This window comes from Cariama cristata, unplaced genomic scaffold (genome assembly GCF_000690535.1).
Source record: "Cariama cristata isolate BGI_N322 unplaced genomic scaffold, ASM69053v1 scaffold423, whole genome shotgun sequence".
NCBI lineage: Eukaryota > Metazoa > Chordata > Aves > Cariamiformes > Cariamidae > Cariama > Cariama cristata.
In genome coordinates this window covers 280472-295845 of record NW_009609936.1, presented here as the reverse complement: position 1 = coordinate 295845, position 15374 = coordinate 280472, and the positions used below count along the sequence as shown (strand labels likewise).

Sequence of the window (15374 nt, the reverse complement as noted above, 5' to 3'; positions counted from 1 at the left end):
GGTGCCGTCACCCCCAAAGAGGCCTTTCTTCTCCTCCTCCTCCTCCTCCTCCTCCTCGCAGGGCCCCAGCCCAGTCTCTCTGGAGGTTGAGGTCCCTGTCAGCCTGTGGCAGTGCCTTGCCTCCAGCTGCAGGGATGAAGACCTGAGGAGACCTGCTGCCATACTCACCACGGCGTGGCTCAAAATGGCCTGGCCCTGGTGCGTTTGCCTCCCCGGCGGATTAACAGCAAGTGTGGGGGCAACCTCCCACGTTGTCCTCTGTGTGAGCTGCATGGCTTTGGCCATAATGATGGTATTTCTGCCAGCAGTGGCTGCCAGGGGAATTAGAGATACTGAACGTCCTGTGCTGAAATGACTTGATCTGACCTCCAGGACCTGACTCCATCGTAGGGTGAACCAAACCACTGGGTGTGAGCTCCCCTGGATTTACTGGAAAAAAAACAGAAGCCAGCATTGGATAATTCAGTATTTTTCCCTTCCTTCTCTTTCTGTATTGAACTGAAACAAATTCTCTGATCATGGCCTGCCGCAAGCTCCTGTGTCTGGACCTGGTCACCTTGGCTGATGGCTACTAAAAGCATGGTGTGTCAGATATCCCTCTGGGGTGTTTGCCCCACCAGCAGCGGTGCTTGCTTGGGGCATGCAGAGGTAATGTACGCCGACTTTTTGGAAAAAGATGACATTTCTGCCAGTAGTGCAACATCTGGTCACCCTAGGAGAGAATCAGCCTGCTGCTTCCCTCTTGTGCTGCGTTGTTGTTGGCTGAGGAACCGAAAAAGGTCATTTGAAGTCATTTCAGAATTGCATTTGAAATGCAGGACTGCTGTGCCAGAGAAAGCAGAGAAAGTGTGCGGTTTTGATGGAGGAAGGAGTGGATGTATTTGTGCGTTCTTCCCCGTCTTAGGAGGGAGCTCACTCGGAGCTGGAGTAATGTTGCTGTTGTCCTGCACCACTGAATACGTGTGTGGAGTAGGTTATTTCAAAATGTAAGCGGAGGTGTTTTATTTAGCTATAGAGTGGACTAAGCCAGTCATAGCTTGAGTACTATTAATGAGAGCTACAAAAACGTATTTGGAGAAGCACAGAGTTATTTTATAACAGTGAAACTAGATGCGCTGCCAGACAACTGGGCAAGCTTGTTTAGATCTCATGTTGAAGGACGCACCATTGCTAAGCAAAAGAGTGGACAAAGCCTCGTCTTGGGAGTTGTAGAGCAGTCCTGGACAGGATTTATGTTACTCTGCATTCAGAAATGTGTATTAGATAAAATACGTAGTTTATAGTGATCAGATTTCTACGAGAAACTTCTCCTCGCTCCAGAGTTTTGAAGTAAGAACAGAAAAGTGTCTTGAGTAGGAAGTGCAGTGAGAAGTGGTGGTGCTGAAAATGGAAGTTCAAAGCCAGGACTACCTTAGGACTTGCCCTGGTGGGAACTGCTTTTATAGAGCTTTTTGCAGCATGTTTTTTCTTTGCATTGTACTGGTCATCCTTCTGCACTGTTTTAATTTTGTGCTTCAATCTTGCATTGTCTTGTAAGTTGCATGTTTTATCTTATTTACTTTGATTCTGTTTGCTGAACTGAATTCCTCCTGTGGACATTTGTCCTTTAGTCTGTTTTTCCAGCTTTCAGATCACATTGTGGCAAGGCTCTCTCTTTATTTATTGATTTATTTATTGTTCCTTTGTCTCTCCCTGTGGTGTTCACAAGGGATGCAGTTTGAATTTGCTTGCCCTGAGGTATGGGTAGACACTTGGTGGGATGAAAAAGTGAGAGGAGGGTAAGGGAGATGGGCATTTGATGTGGTAAAGATCGTTGATGTGGGGTGGGGAGATGGAGTGAAAGCAGAGGGAAGGAGGAGCTCAGTTCTATTTTTCTGTCTTCCTTCAGCTTTCATTTTTCGGTCTCCCCTGGGAGTAGATCCGGTGTTTATCCGATACTGCTACATCTTCCAGGATGAAACTGGTTCTTCATCAGCATCACAGCTGCTCTGCAAATCCTTCGTGAGGGCCGTGCTCTGTTGCTGTTGGCAAGGCAGTGAGCTGCAGTAATGGTGTTAGAGCTTTTCCGCAGAGGTACAGCAATGCAGGGGTTTCTAGGTGGACGGTCACCGTAGCAGCAGAGTGGGTAAAACCAACATATAGCGTAAATGCATTGTGGCATTTCACTGGGGAAGTTGTTTGTTTACCCTGGACAAGGAAGCAAATGTGTTTCCACGCTCAGCGTTTTTGCTCTTTTCTTTTACAGTGAAATTCTTCTTGTTTTATTTTGCAATCCTTCTGCTGTCTCTCTCTCAGCTCATACTTCTTGTGTGCAATGCTGTATTTTATGCTCTAAGTTGTTTCTTGCCTTTTTAGTCCAGCACTGCAATACTGCAGTGCGTTCCCTGTGTGTCCTCGTGTCAAGATTTCTTTCTATCACAGTAATTTTTCCATCTGTGATCACAAAGAACTGAGGGAAATCTATGTCCTTTTGCTAGGCAAGAATTTTTGTCGTACTTTTAGTCATAGTTAAGCCAAGTAGATTAGTATGTGAATAAGCTGTTACAATCTCAAGGTAATGCTGTGATGATGTCGTGGCTTGTGTCGTGTGTTACATTTCCCAATACAGAAAGACTTTCAAAGGCACAGGAAAGGAACGAGGAAATTGTTGGTTCTGTGTGACCTCACTGAGCGTGTGAAGGTGCTGACTTGTCAATGTTTCGGGAACTGGTTCAGGCCTAGAAAAGTGTGTTTTCTAGGCTGGAGGCAGGGAAGGGGGGCATGGCTGAGCCAAGCGTGGTACCTTTGGGTAGTGCAGAAAAAGCTCTGTCAGGTGAAAAATCTGTCTCCGGGACATGCAATACAGTAAGTGACAAATAATTGCAGCAGAGTGGTTACAGAGGATTAGAAAGTTTCTCGTATAAAGCTTATGTTGAGTACATTCATTTTCATTGACTGGTTTAGAGATGGTCCGGGGTAGCTGAATCTTTTGAAGTTAACCACCTATTCAGCTTTGGAACTGGTTGGTGGGTCCATTATTTTATTACCTTTTGAAGTCTGATTTCTGACTTTCGAGAAACTAGCTGTTGATTTCCAAGTTCCTAAAGAGAGAAACATGTAGACTGATGTGTGAAATTGAAATTTGTATATACATGAAGGTGACCCTAGCTCCCTGTTTTTTCTACTGCTAATTAGAAGCAAAGTGTACACATGTGTGTATGTATATACACACATGCATGTACTTGTATATACACAAACACATATAAAATTTAGTAAATATTCATGCATGCAGTGTGTGTATATATATATATGCAGTTATGTTTAGTTACCTACTTCTTTATATGTATAGGTGTATGTATTTAAATGAATTTTTTTCAAAATACACTTACGAGCTATACATCTTGTATTTTGAAGAAATTTCATATACATGTATAAAATGAAAAAACCTGCAGACATACAGGTGGTGATGTTTCTGTGCTGTGATTGGCAATGAATACCTAACAAGGCGGAGAAGCTGCTCTTTACTACATTTCTAGGCTTTAACTCAGTCTTTTTCCCATTTGCATTGGCAACACTGACTTGACTGGGGCCATGACCTAGTTGGTGGTGTCAAAAGCACGCCATTCATGAAGAGTATAGTAAAGGAGGAGTTTTGGCCTCTTCCAGCCTCAGCAGGCCTTATCTCAGTGAGAGCAAGGCTGGGCTTATTCTCCAGTTTCTGTGGCCTGTACGTTATTTTAACATGGGTTGACATTTTATTTCACATGTTCATTATAGTGAGTCTTTTCCAGTGATGGAATTACAGATTTTTGTTTCACATAGGGATTGTGGATGGTGGTTACTTCCAAGTTATATCACTTTTAAGTCTGGTTCTAGATTTAAATTGCTTGATCTGATTACATTTTACTTCTGTCTTGTTAAGGTACTCATTGGGATCCTCTAGCAGTCACATTGTGTTATCTGTAAAAAACTGTAGGCTTTTGTACAATAGGTTTGTGTTACCTATTAAGTGATACAAGCTAATATGACATACATAGCATGAGAAAGATGCCTTGCTCTATATTTTTTTTCCCAAAAATATACTTTTATTATACATGTATATAGCACAAGGAGTGGAAATGAATTAAGTATATTATGTCCATTTTTTTTTTCTTTTGTGGTGCATAAGATAGGATATCCGATCAAGGAAGTTATCATATCACAGTTCTAAGAGTGGTGGAAATTAACACTGTGTAAAAATTATTGTCATACAGCAAGATATTTTTTAACTATACTGGAAATCTGTTGGGGAGCCATACATTTCTGGGCATCAACAGTGGAATCACTGTATTAAGGCAATACTATAATATCATCACATGTTACAATCATGATCCTGTACCTTGACAAGTCAGTGAGAGGTTTGACATGGATTTTCATGGACACAGGATCAGACTGGTGAGCAGTGTCATGACACTGTAAGCATAGGTGCAACTTCACTTACGCGAGTAGTCCAACATCAAGAGCGCTTGCTTGAGTAAAGCTGTGCTCACACGTAAGCCTTTGTGGAGCGGAGTTTGAAGGTTTGTCCCTGTAATGGGACAAACTCCCACCATAACTGGGGCATTTTGTTCCTAGAAGTCTGGTCTGATTCTGTATTGCGGATGTCTTATTTTTTCCACTGGTGAATTCCCTCTGGAAGAAGAATTTTAATAAGGTGGAGTAACAGTTGCCCTGTTTGATTATTGCAATAAGGTTTTCATCATCTAAACAATTTGCAGTACTTCAGACTGCTCTCAGTCATATGACCATGGTTTGGTGTTCACCGTGCAGCTGGTTTCATGTGGGTGAAAGCTGACCCATGTGAAGGTCCATGGACGTTTTGGAGGTTCTGTTTGAGTATCACAAGCTCACAGGCCATCTGGAAGACATTTTGACGACATTGGCTCCAACCTGGGCTTTTTTTCACTCAGGTGGGGTTCCTTCTTGCATTTGGTTGGATTTGGAAATGGCTTTCAATGGTTTGAATTCAGTGCTTGAGTTTGATAAGTGAACCACAGGTTGAGAATGAATGGATTTGAAGTGCAGCAACAAAGACTGGGGGTTAGGTGTCGGGAATAACTTTACGACGATAAAGGGAGTGAGGCGTTGGAGTAATTTCTGTGGGAAGCTGGCAGTCTTGCCAACAGTGGAGGTCTTTAAGAATGATTTGAGCAAACATGTCAGGAATGACATGGGGTGGGTGATCATGTCTTGGCCGTGGGATGGACAAGGGGACTTTCTGAGGTCCCCTGCAACGCCATTGTTCTAAAAGGCTGTGAACACCTGGATGAACGGATATGTCACTTACGTGTTGATGTACTATTCTCGTTACCTGCCAAGATCCACATCTGAATTTTCATAAAATGGATTAAAATCCTTTAAAATGTTAAAGACTTTTCCTCACAGTCAGTTTTTTCAGTTTATCTGGAATCCGGTCATTTGGATATCAACAAGTTGGGCTGCTGCTGTCCTTCAGCAGTTAAAGCCTAAAGTCTCTGCAGCAACATGCCAATTTACTTGCAAGGTTGGTGGTGCTATTTTTTCCATGTACTGAATTTTTTTTTTAAAAGCATGCTCAGGTCAGTTGTCTCTGCCTTTGCATTAAATTTGTCCTGAGCCATTGCTACTGAAACAATATTTTATAATGATATTCTTATCACCTGAACGTATTTTACTATTAACATGTGTTGCATGATTTTGGTACTAAGTAACTACCCTGCTGTCTCTAGCATTGTGATACTCATAAACTGAATGATGAATAAACGATGCATGAAGGTTAATGGTCTAATCTCACTGCCTGTGTATGGACAATAGGAAAAATAACATTTACTTCAGTACTAGCGTATCTATTGTATCAGTATTACAAAGCCATATTATCCTATTGGTTGGAAATGGCAGGAAATTAAAAGGAAAAGAAATGCCTACACAATTGGTTGCCAGGTTTTTTTTGAGCTCAATATTACTTACTGCAATTGGACGGTGTCTTTTCGTAGGCATACGTTCCAGCATTTATTTCTTCATCTGCTCTTTAAATTATTTTCAAAACCGAAACAGACCCTGACATATGATGGAGATCTTCCATGAAACAGAGAAGATCTGTCTATTAAAAATGCCTGCAAAACGGTCTCACAAGTAGTTAAGGAAAGTATGGCTGAATCTAATCTTACTTTATAGACCTTTTTAAACAATAATATATAATACACCTACCATGCACTGACAGTGAGTCAGTAAAATACTGCATGAATAAGCATGACAATTTTACAAAGAGAATATCATTATAAAATATTTATGAAACGTCTTTGTGTAATGAACCTTGTACATGGAGGCTTTTGTCCATCGTGGGAAGCTAAAAAAATAATAATCAACATTTCATTTACATGTGCATGATGCTCCAAAATAGCGTATGTAAACTATTTCTTTCTGTACTATTCAGTTACTTCTGTCATCAGCTCCTACAAGTTTTATTTGCAGTCATTTGTTCAGATCACTGGTGCCCTCTTTACTGTTTTCTATAAATTCTGTAAAATAAATGTCCGTAAATATACTTTGATGTTGTCTTTTCATAATTAACCATTGTGTGTTTGGAACCATACTGGCATTTTATGTTAAAATGCCACTACTAGTATGGCTACACCTGCTGCAAAGGGAACATGAAAACAATAGTTTACACCTTTGAAATTGTACAGCAATCTGGTGTAAACAGGTAGAATCTTATTTTTGTGAACTTTTGCATCAGCCCAAATACTTCAGCAAATTGCAACCTTTACTAATCCCATTTATTATCCCGTTAGTTCCTGAATCCTTTGCAGCTGTATGCAAAGTATGTCACTTTAGTGGCTTCTAGGAACAAAGGGGTGGAGCTCTCCATGTTTTGAAATAAAATGATACATCAGTATATCATTATTACTGATATACATTTTACATGTATACTCCTATCTAGACCCTAACAGAAATTGTTTTACTGAACATTAAATGCCCAATCTTTTCCTGTATTCTATAAAATATTTTTTTCTCTGCCAAGTTTCTAGATTCAGTGAAATTGATAAGAAATATGACTATGCAGAGACTATATTAAAAAGCTGATCAGTTCTTTGATGTCTAATTAAGAAGAGTACTGTGTTCTCAATGTCCTAAATGATCTCATGATATTGTAAGCAGGTTGTGATTTGGCATGCTTGTACGGATTGCACCCAGCATGTAAAAAAATTTCCTTTAATTGTTATGTGAAATGTTTGCATATGTGGTGATTATCTGTGAACTCATTGTACATGTATCCAAATGTGTTTTCTATTGTGCTTGATTTTGCTGGCCATTCTTGAATGTCTTGGCAACTCAAGAAACATATGTTCTGTGCTGTCCTCTGTAATGCGTATACTCTTTGATGTTTTGTCATATTTTGTCAGCTTTTATTTTACTCTTTTTCCAACAACATATCTTTATATTTGTTGGAAACAAATTTATGCAAAGACAATTTTAGTAAGCTTTGCTCAGCATTATTTTATTTCTTCATTTGCCAAAGCTTGTTCAAACTTTTAAGCATCCTCCTGGTATAAATCTTTTGCAGTTAATCCACCGACAGACTTGAATTTTACAATTATAGATGAACATAATGTTCAAATGTCATGGAAAAGGCCACCAGATGCAATAGTGGGTTACAGGATAACTGTGGTTCCAACAAATGGTGAGTTCTGTAAAATTTTGTTATGTCATTAGATTTTTTGGAAACTTGGGTTTATTTTCACTCATATCTAACTTAGGTCTGAGAGCAGCTATTAACAGCTTTCTGAAGTTTGTGATCAAGACTGGGTAGCAGCAAAGGGCGTACAGGAAAGAACAGTGATTGTTCCAAGTTAGAGTTTTTCTTACCATAGTGTTTATTCTTTGGGGACCGCAAGTAATAAGTTTTGGATGCTTTTCCTTTGAGAGGCACAAAAAGAAGGTAGAATCATCACTCTGCTCCTCTTCTATGCTTTTACTTTAGAGAATTGTATTGTACTTCATTCAAGTACTTCTCCCAGGGAAAATATTGTGTGTGTGAGGTAATGATGCAGTGATGTCATATAACTTCCTGATAATGTCTGTGTAAGACATCCATTATTCTATTTCACTTTGAGAAATAATCAGTGTAAAAGTGATATTGGATCAGTACTGGACCATGATTTGTTAGATGATAGTACATTTTGCATGTGCATTTTGAGTTTCAAATTTCCTGGAATTTATTAAACATTTCAGTAATTTTGTTCACTATTGAAAACAGATTCATTTGAAGTTTCATGTTTCAAAATTCATACTTCAGGAAAAAAGAAAGAGTATCATTCTAAAATTATCGTTGGATTTGAGATAAAGTATTCTCTGTTGCATTTTTTTTTAAAAATATCAACTTATTGCTATTACTGGATTTAAAGGATACATTAACTGTTTTATGTATTTATTGCAGATGGGCCTACTGAAGAATTTACTCTTTCACCTAGCACCACCCAAACTGTCTTATCAGGTCTTATACCTGATGTAGAGTATGTTGTATCAATAGCTTCATATGATGAAAGAGAGGAGAGCCTACCTGTTTTTGGCCAACTGACAAGTAAGTACCTATAATACATTTAGAAAATCAAGTAAGAAAACTGAGTGATCATTCACCAAACTTGGCTTTGTACCAGTTCCTCAACAAAATTGCCACATAGTGAAGCTCTGATCAGACGTAGCTATCTGAACAGCCTTTTTCCATTAAGCAGAATTCCTAGTAGAAGCAGAGATAATTTGCAAGAGATAAGAAGACACTAATATGGATATGTAGTGTCCGAACCCCTATAGAATTCTTTGCAGGAGGCTACTGATTCTTTTGAGGGAAGCGTATTTCTTATAAACTGCATCTGCTGAAGTCAAGGGGAAGACTCTCATTGACCTCAGTAATAAATGAATCCAACCAGCTTCCTGTGTGTGTGGGGAAAAAAAAAGCTAACTACCTTCATCAAACAACAAAATGTGACACAATGTATCTATATGCATAATAAAATATAGAATTTAGATTTTTAGAATTTATATTTAATAATGAAATAAAGCATAAAACAAATTTAATTAAATAAAAATGTTAAGCCTGGCAGACTATCTTCTGTGACACATTTTGTCGCATGTTTCAGTCTTCCCTAACAGCCACAAGAAAATTGCTTATGATGAGTCCCCCTATGTGTTCGAGAGGGGTAATATTGGTATTTCATCCAGGGAAGTTGCTATTAATTTTCAGGAAATTACTGTACAAGATGTACAAATACAGAGGATTCTTAATTATTTGCATTTTCTGTATTTTGTTGTTGCCCTGAATGCCATGTTGTCAAATCTAAGTATAGGTGATGTATTCATAACTTGCATTTATGTTTTCGTGTTCTGAGGCTTGTCAGATTTGTGTCTTTAATTTCCTACACAATTTTCTGTGATGTTTACAAATTTAACCGGATTTCCTCCATTAATTCTCTGTATGTTGTACTTTGTGCAGTTCAGACAGGTGGTCCAGGGATACCAGAGGAAAAGAAGGTTGAGGCTCAATTGCAAAGTAAGGTGTTTTGTCTTTCAACTTATCTGACATTTTAGAGATAAGTGAGGTCTAGCTCTTAGGGCCCCATAAAGTTAAACTGTGTTCCTGTGTTGCCTAGCAATGAAGTTAACTTGTAAAATTGCCCAGAGTTAAGAAAATTTAGAATGGGACTGGGATGGGAGGAATTTATAGCTGCATTGAAAGAATAAGGTGCAAAGTTGGTACTGAAACTAGGAATTTCGTGCAACTAACCCGAGCAAGCCCATGAATGTCTTAGTCCTGTTAACAGAAGATATTGTGCTGTGGATAAATAGCATTGCAGAGTAACTTGTCCAGCTATTATGGGGAGATAAAGGTGCAAAACAGAAGTGGGAACAAATTGAAATGTTCCTATAACATCAAACTGTTGCAAAAAGTTTTATATGTGGTTTTCATTTGCTGTGGCATAACAGGTCTTGTGGAATAGTGCGATAGGTATCTCAAAACTGAGTATCTACATGACAGTTCCCTTTTGGTAATGACAGGTAGAAGGCTTCTATGAGTGTTTACTTATGTGAATAATGCTTGTCCAAGTAAGATATTCCAGATAAGAATACCAATCTGTTAAATACCTGTTTATTTTGTCTTTGACCTGCAAAGTTTCTGTCAGACATTTCTCACAGATTTGTAAGAATTCAGTTGCTCATTTGCTAACAGAGACTTTTTTTTTTTTTTATGTTCCAGAATGCTCCATAAGTGCAATGACAGATTTAGTTTTCCTGGTAGATGGTTCATGGAGTGTGGGGAGAAGTAACTTTGGATATATTCTGGACTTCATGGTTGCCCTTGTATCAGCTTTTGATATTGGGGAAGAAAAGACGAGAGTTGGAGTTGTTCAGTACAGTTCAGATACAAGAACGGAGTTCAATTTAAATCAGTATTTCAGAAGAAGTGATCTTATTGATGCAATTAAAAGGATACCTTACAAAGGTGGCAACACAATGACAGGTACAGATTTCCCACATATGTGTTTGTTCAACATTTAATTTTATAATTCAAATTTGCTTTAAATCCTAGTTCATTCAAGCCTAGTAAAACACAACTCATGGTGTTGTTTTTAGGTGAGGCTATTGATTACCTGGTTCAAAACACCTTCACTGAGTCTGCTGGAGCAAGAAAAGGCTTTCCCAAAGTAGCAATTGTCATTACGGATGGAAAAGCTCAAGATGAAGTCGAAATTCCTGCAAGAGAGCTTCGCAACATAGGCGTTGAAGTTTTTTCTTTAGGTATGTCGATTTTTTCTAATGATTAAGATTTTAACATTGCTAAAGAAGTAAGTTATATGTTTTACAGATTCTGTGTTTCAAGAATTTCACTATGCCACTCCTTCCATGTGTATGCATTGAAATGAGTCGTTTGCGCCCTCCAGAGCAGAACACACCGGTTATGTTAATTTTATAGTAATTCTGTAGCTCCTACATGGAGACTAAGATGACTGACAAGCATAGTTTCAACCTTGGCCTTATAGAAGATATCACCTTATTTTCTCAAGTTGAAAATGGAGTATGTTGCCTCATTGCATTAATCAGTATTTTGTAGTTTGATTATTGAGAATGACAGAAGACAGAACTGAGTTAACCTCAGCTTTTCTCCAGGATGTTTTGATACTTTATGAATACATTCACAGGTGTCTGTGTTTTATGGCCACTTAACACAGTCCTATCTGTTGCACCTTCTAGGAATCAAAGCAGCAGATGCAAAGGAACTCAAGCTAATTGCATCTCAACCTTCACTGAAGCATGTGTTCAATGTGGCTAATTTTGATGGAATTGTGGATATACAGAATGAAATTATCTTGCAAGTGTGCTCTGGTGTTGATGAACAACTAGGTGAACTGGTTAGTGGAGAAGAAGGTGAGATACTTTATATAAACGTATGTATTGACTTCAGTTTATTCTGATGCATATTTAAGGGGCTATTCCTACTTCTTTTGCTGTATTTCTGGAGTTTGATCCATTGCCTCATTTAGCAAGTGTGGAGAACGGGTCTCAGCTTTGTGTGTTTAAATGCAGGAGAACAGAACATGTGATGTAGTAGATTTGGAATAGCTCCATTTATTCCATAGTTTCAAGAGCAACACAATGATGTGCAGTTATCAGAGTCTCATACAGTCAATTTGGACACAGGCATCACTTCTATGGAAAAATGGAAGGGAAAAAAACTGCTTGGTGAAGAGGCAGAAGATATAACATGTTAAGAGCCAAGGAATGACAACTGGAGAATGCTGTGAAAAGACAAAAGTTAAGCTGCATCACTGCAGCTTTCTGGCCCTGTAAGATTCTAAGTAACTAGTTATTCTTTGACCAAAATGGTGGCAGAGATGACTCCGCTGTCGTAGTGCTCTGCTCAGATCTGCATTCATTCACATTCTCTACTGTGTTTCTGTGGAAGTAGCTTTCGCTTCTGGTTGAAACAGTATTAAAGCAAAGCAGCATTTCTCCTGGAACTTCTACTATACTCGAAGGACCACAAATGCATTGTTCATATTTCTAGCCTCTCACTGATGCCTCATTTGGACTGTCCTGTAATTCACTTGTGTTTGTTTATGCTAAAAAGAAAAGTGATTTTTAGTAAGGATTAAGCAAAGATGAATAAATTTATTCCAGAAATAAAAATATGGAAGAAAATCTGTTTATAATTGTAATTCATATTTTGGGTTTGCTTTTGATTTCTTTCAGTGGTGGAGCCTCCTTCAAATCTGGTGGCCACTCAGGTCTCCTCAAAATCTGTTAGGATCACTTGGGATCCATCCACAAGCCAAATAACTGGCTATCGGCTGCAGTTCATTCCAATGATAGCTGGTGGAAAACAGCATGTACTGAGTGTGGGTCCTCAGACTACTGCTCTGAATGTTAAAGATCTCTCTCCAGACACAGAGTATCAAATTAATGTTTATGCAATGAAAGGACTGACCCCCAGTGAGCCAATAACAATAATGGAAAAAACACAACAAGTAAAAGTTCAAGTGGGTGAGTTAGGAGCTACTATGTTATTTTCACACGGTAGCTTTTTGTTGTTTAAACCTCTGATGCTTGTTTTACTATCATACCTTTATTATTTATAAGAAACAGCTTTACTTAGCATGGTTTATTTTCTTTATAAGCAACTGCTTGTGATACATGAACTGGAGATGCAATTGTAATGCTGTGGCTATTGAGTATCTGTTTATAGTGGTGATTCTTTTTCTTTACAGAATGCTCACGTGGTGTGGATGTAAAAGCTGATGTTGTGTTTTTAGTGGATGGTTCCTACAGCATTGGTATCGCCAATTTTGTTAAAGTAAGAGCCTTTTTGGAAGTGTTAGTTAAAAGCTTTGAGATATCGCCTCGAAAAGTACAGATAAGTCTTGTCCAGTACAGCAGAGATCCCCATATGGAGTTTTCTTTGAACAGATACAACAGAGTGGAAGACATAATTCAGGCTATTAACACCTTCCCCTACAGAGGTGGATCTACCAACACAGGCAAAGCGATGACATATGTGAGGGAGAAAGTATTTGTTACCAGCAAAGGATCAAGACCAAATGTGCCGAGAGTCATGATTCTCATTACTGATGGAAAATCGTCAGATGCTTTTAAAGAACCTGCAATAAAGCTGAGGGATGCAGATGTAGAAATATTTGCAGTTGGTGTGAAGGATGCAGTGCGTACAGAGTTAGAAGCTATTGCATCACCTCCTGCTGACACCCATGTTTATAAAGTGGAAGATTTTGATGCTTTTCAAAGAATATCATTTGAACTTACACAGTCGGTCTGCCTACGGATTGAGCAGGAACTGGCTGCTATAAGGAAAAAATGTAAGTAACTACTATTACTTAGAGAAATGTAGAAAATGCAATGAAAAAATATCTGAACCAATGTTTTGTTTTTGTAGTTACCTAAGTAATAGATATTGATGAAATGATCTGTATACAAATGATAATTTTAATAACTGGGGAAATTAACGGAGAAATGGAGATGAAAAAATTATTGGAGAAATATTTTTTTGCCCCTCCTTTCCTAGGTAAAAGTATGACTATTAAAGTATGTACCTATCTGGAATGACCTTAGTGGATGTGCTCTTCTTTTACACTCAATGTCTTGAGTAAAAGTTACTAGGGCCATTCTTCTTTAGCTGTTGAAAATGAGGTAGCTAGTCTAAGCTTGTCTTTTAGAATTTCAAAGACAATGGATCAATGCCAACACCTCCAGAGGGTGATTTGGTTAATTTTTAGGGTAAAACGAATGACCCTCTGAAATGGGCTTAGACAAGACAATTTGAGACAGCAGATATTATATGATATTATCCTCAGTCTAACTGTAAAGTCTGAAATGAAGTAGCATCTGAAAGTCTTCACGTGCATCCAAATCTGGAGAGTTTGGATAATGTTTAATATTTAAAAAATTTCTAAATGACCAACTTCTGGTCAGCTAAAGTTACTTATGATTAGTTGCACCCTCAGTGTCCCTACCTATGTTTAGCAGAACACTAACATTGAATAGTCCTCAGTATTGAAAACCCCACTCTCTTTAAAAATAAGCCTTTTGTTTCAGGATAGCTTTGAGGAACAAACCAGCAAAGCAGCCTTTGTTTTAGAGGGCTCAAGCAGTCTTAACATCCCCACTGTTAGGCTGACTAGGCCAACCAAAACAAGCCCAGGATGTCAGGTTTGTGTTTGTGCCTAATGTCAAGTTCCTTGTTTCCCCTTTGACTCCATTCCTGAAAAAATACTGGGGTTTATTTTGTCCTATTTCTAATCTAGATCTGAAAAACCCCAAGGATTCCTAGTTCCCATTGAGGGCATAATGTTATTCTGTTCATAGGACATATGAAAGAGGGAACCCAACTTGACCATCAGATTCTAACTTAAGTTTTCATAAGTACATTTTTTTTAGATGGATTGTACTTATTTGATATAGAAATCACTGAGTTGGTGCTTCTACTCATTGTCATGTGATTTGAGACAACCTAGATAGGATCTTCATGAAATTTGATAACTATAAGCAAGTATAGAAAACAAATACTGTCGCATGTGCAACAAAAATATCTGTTCAATTAGAATAAATCAAATCATTAAGGGGCATTTTTAATTTAATTTAGAGATTTTGTGTTAAAAATATTCTAGCAAGTGTGCCTCATCTGTGCGTTTTTATTTCCATACAGCTTACGTACCTGCAAAGAATATGGTCTTTTCTGATGTAACATCTGACAGTTTCAAAGTGAGCTGGTCTCCAGCTGGATCTGAGGTTTTGTCCTATCTCATTAAATATAAAGTAGCAGTCGGTGGAGATGAATTCATTGTTTCAGTACCAGCTTCGAGTACTAGCTCAGTTCTCACCAACTTGCTACCTGAAACTACTTACGCAGTTAGTGTGATTTCTGAGTATGAAGATGGTGATGGCCCTCCCTTGGATGGAGAGGAAACCACCTTAGAAGGTAGGCTTCCCATTATTCTCAGACACAAGAGTCATATGTTCAAATAAGAATTTGCTTAGTTGAGAGAATGGGTGTATGTGGAACCGGCTACTAAGGCAGAGAAACTATACTGGTATGCAGGATGAGAATAAACATTATTGTCTCTCAATGCATTTAGTAAAGATACAATATTCCAATTATAAGTCAACGTTAAATTGTTAAGATTTGATTTTATTTTCCTTGAAAGCTGGATGGATGCTGTGTTTCTCTGCAGCGGCTTATTTTCGAATGAATTGGTGTCCTGTCAGTTACAGATTCATTGGCATGTATTAATCTTACTGTACACTGAAGTTGGACTAGATGATCACTGTAGATCCCTTCCAACAGAACTATTCTATTCTCTTTAATAATTATG

The 15374-nt window shown here is 38.3% G+C and overlaps 1 protein-coding gene across 1 annotated transcript in view; it reads left to right on the top strand.

Annotated features, from left to right (window-relative positions):
* The first annotated feature begins 7562 nt into the window (after nt 1-7562).
* Nucleotides 7563-15374, top strand: part of COL12A1 (collagen, type XII, alpha 1) — an 88819-nt gene continuing 81007 nt past the window's right edge. The window contains exons 1-9 of the mRNA XM_009697683.1: nt 7563-7678; nt 8435-8578; nt 9488-9544; nt 10250-10513; nt 10627-10791; nt 11245-11418; nt 12244-12534; nt 12759-13361; nt 14708-14980. Of these exons, the coding sequence (XP_009695985.1) occupies nt 7615-7678; nt 8435-8578; nt 9488-9544; nt 10250-10513; nt 10627-10791; nt 11245-11418; nt 12244-12534; nt 12759-13361; nt 14708-14980 (2035 nt within the window). The 5' untranslated portion in view covers nt 7563-7614. The remainder of the gene's footprint in view (nt 7679-8434; nt 8579-9487; nt 9545-10249; nt 10514-10626; nt 10792-11244; nt 11419-12243; nt 12535-12758; nt 13362-14707; nt 14981-15374) is intronic.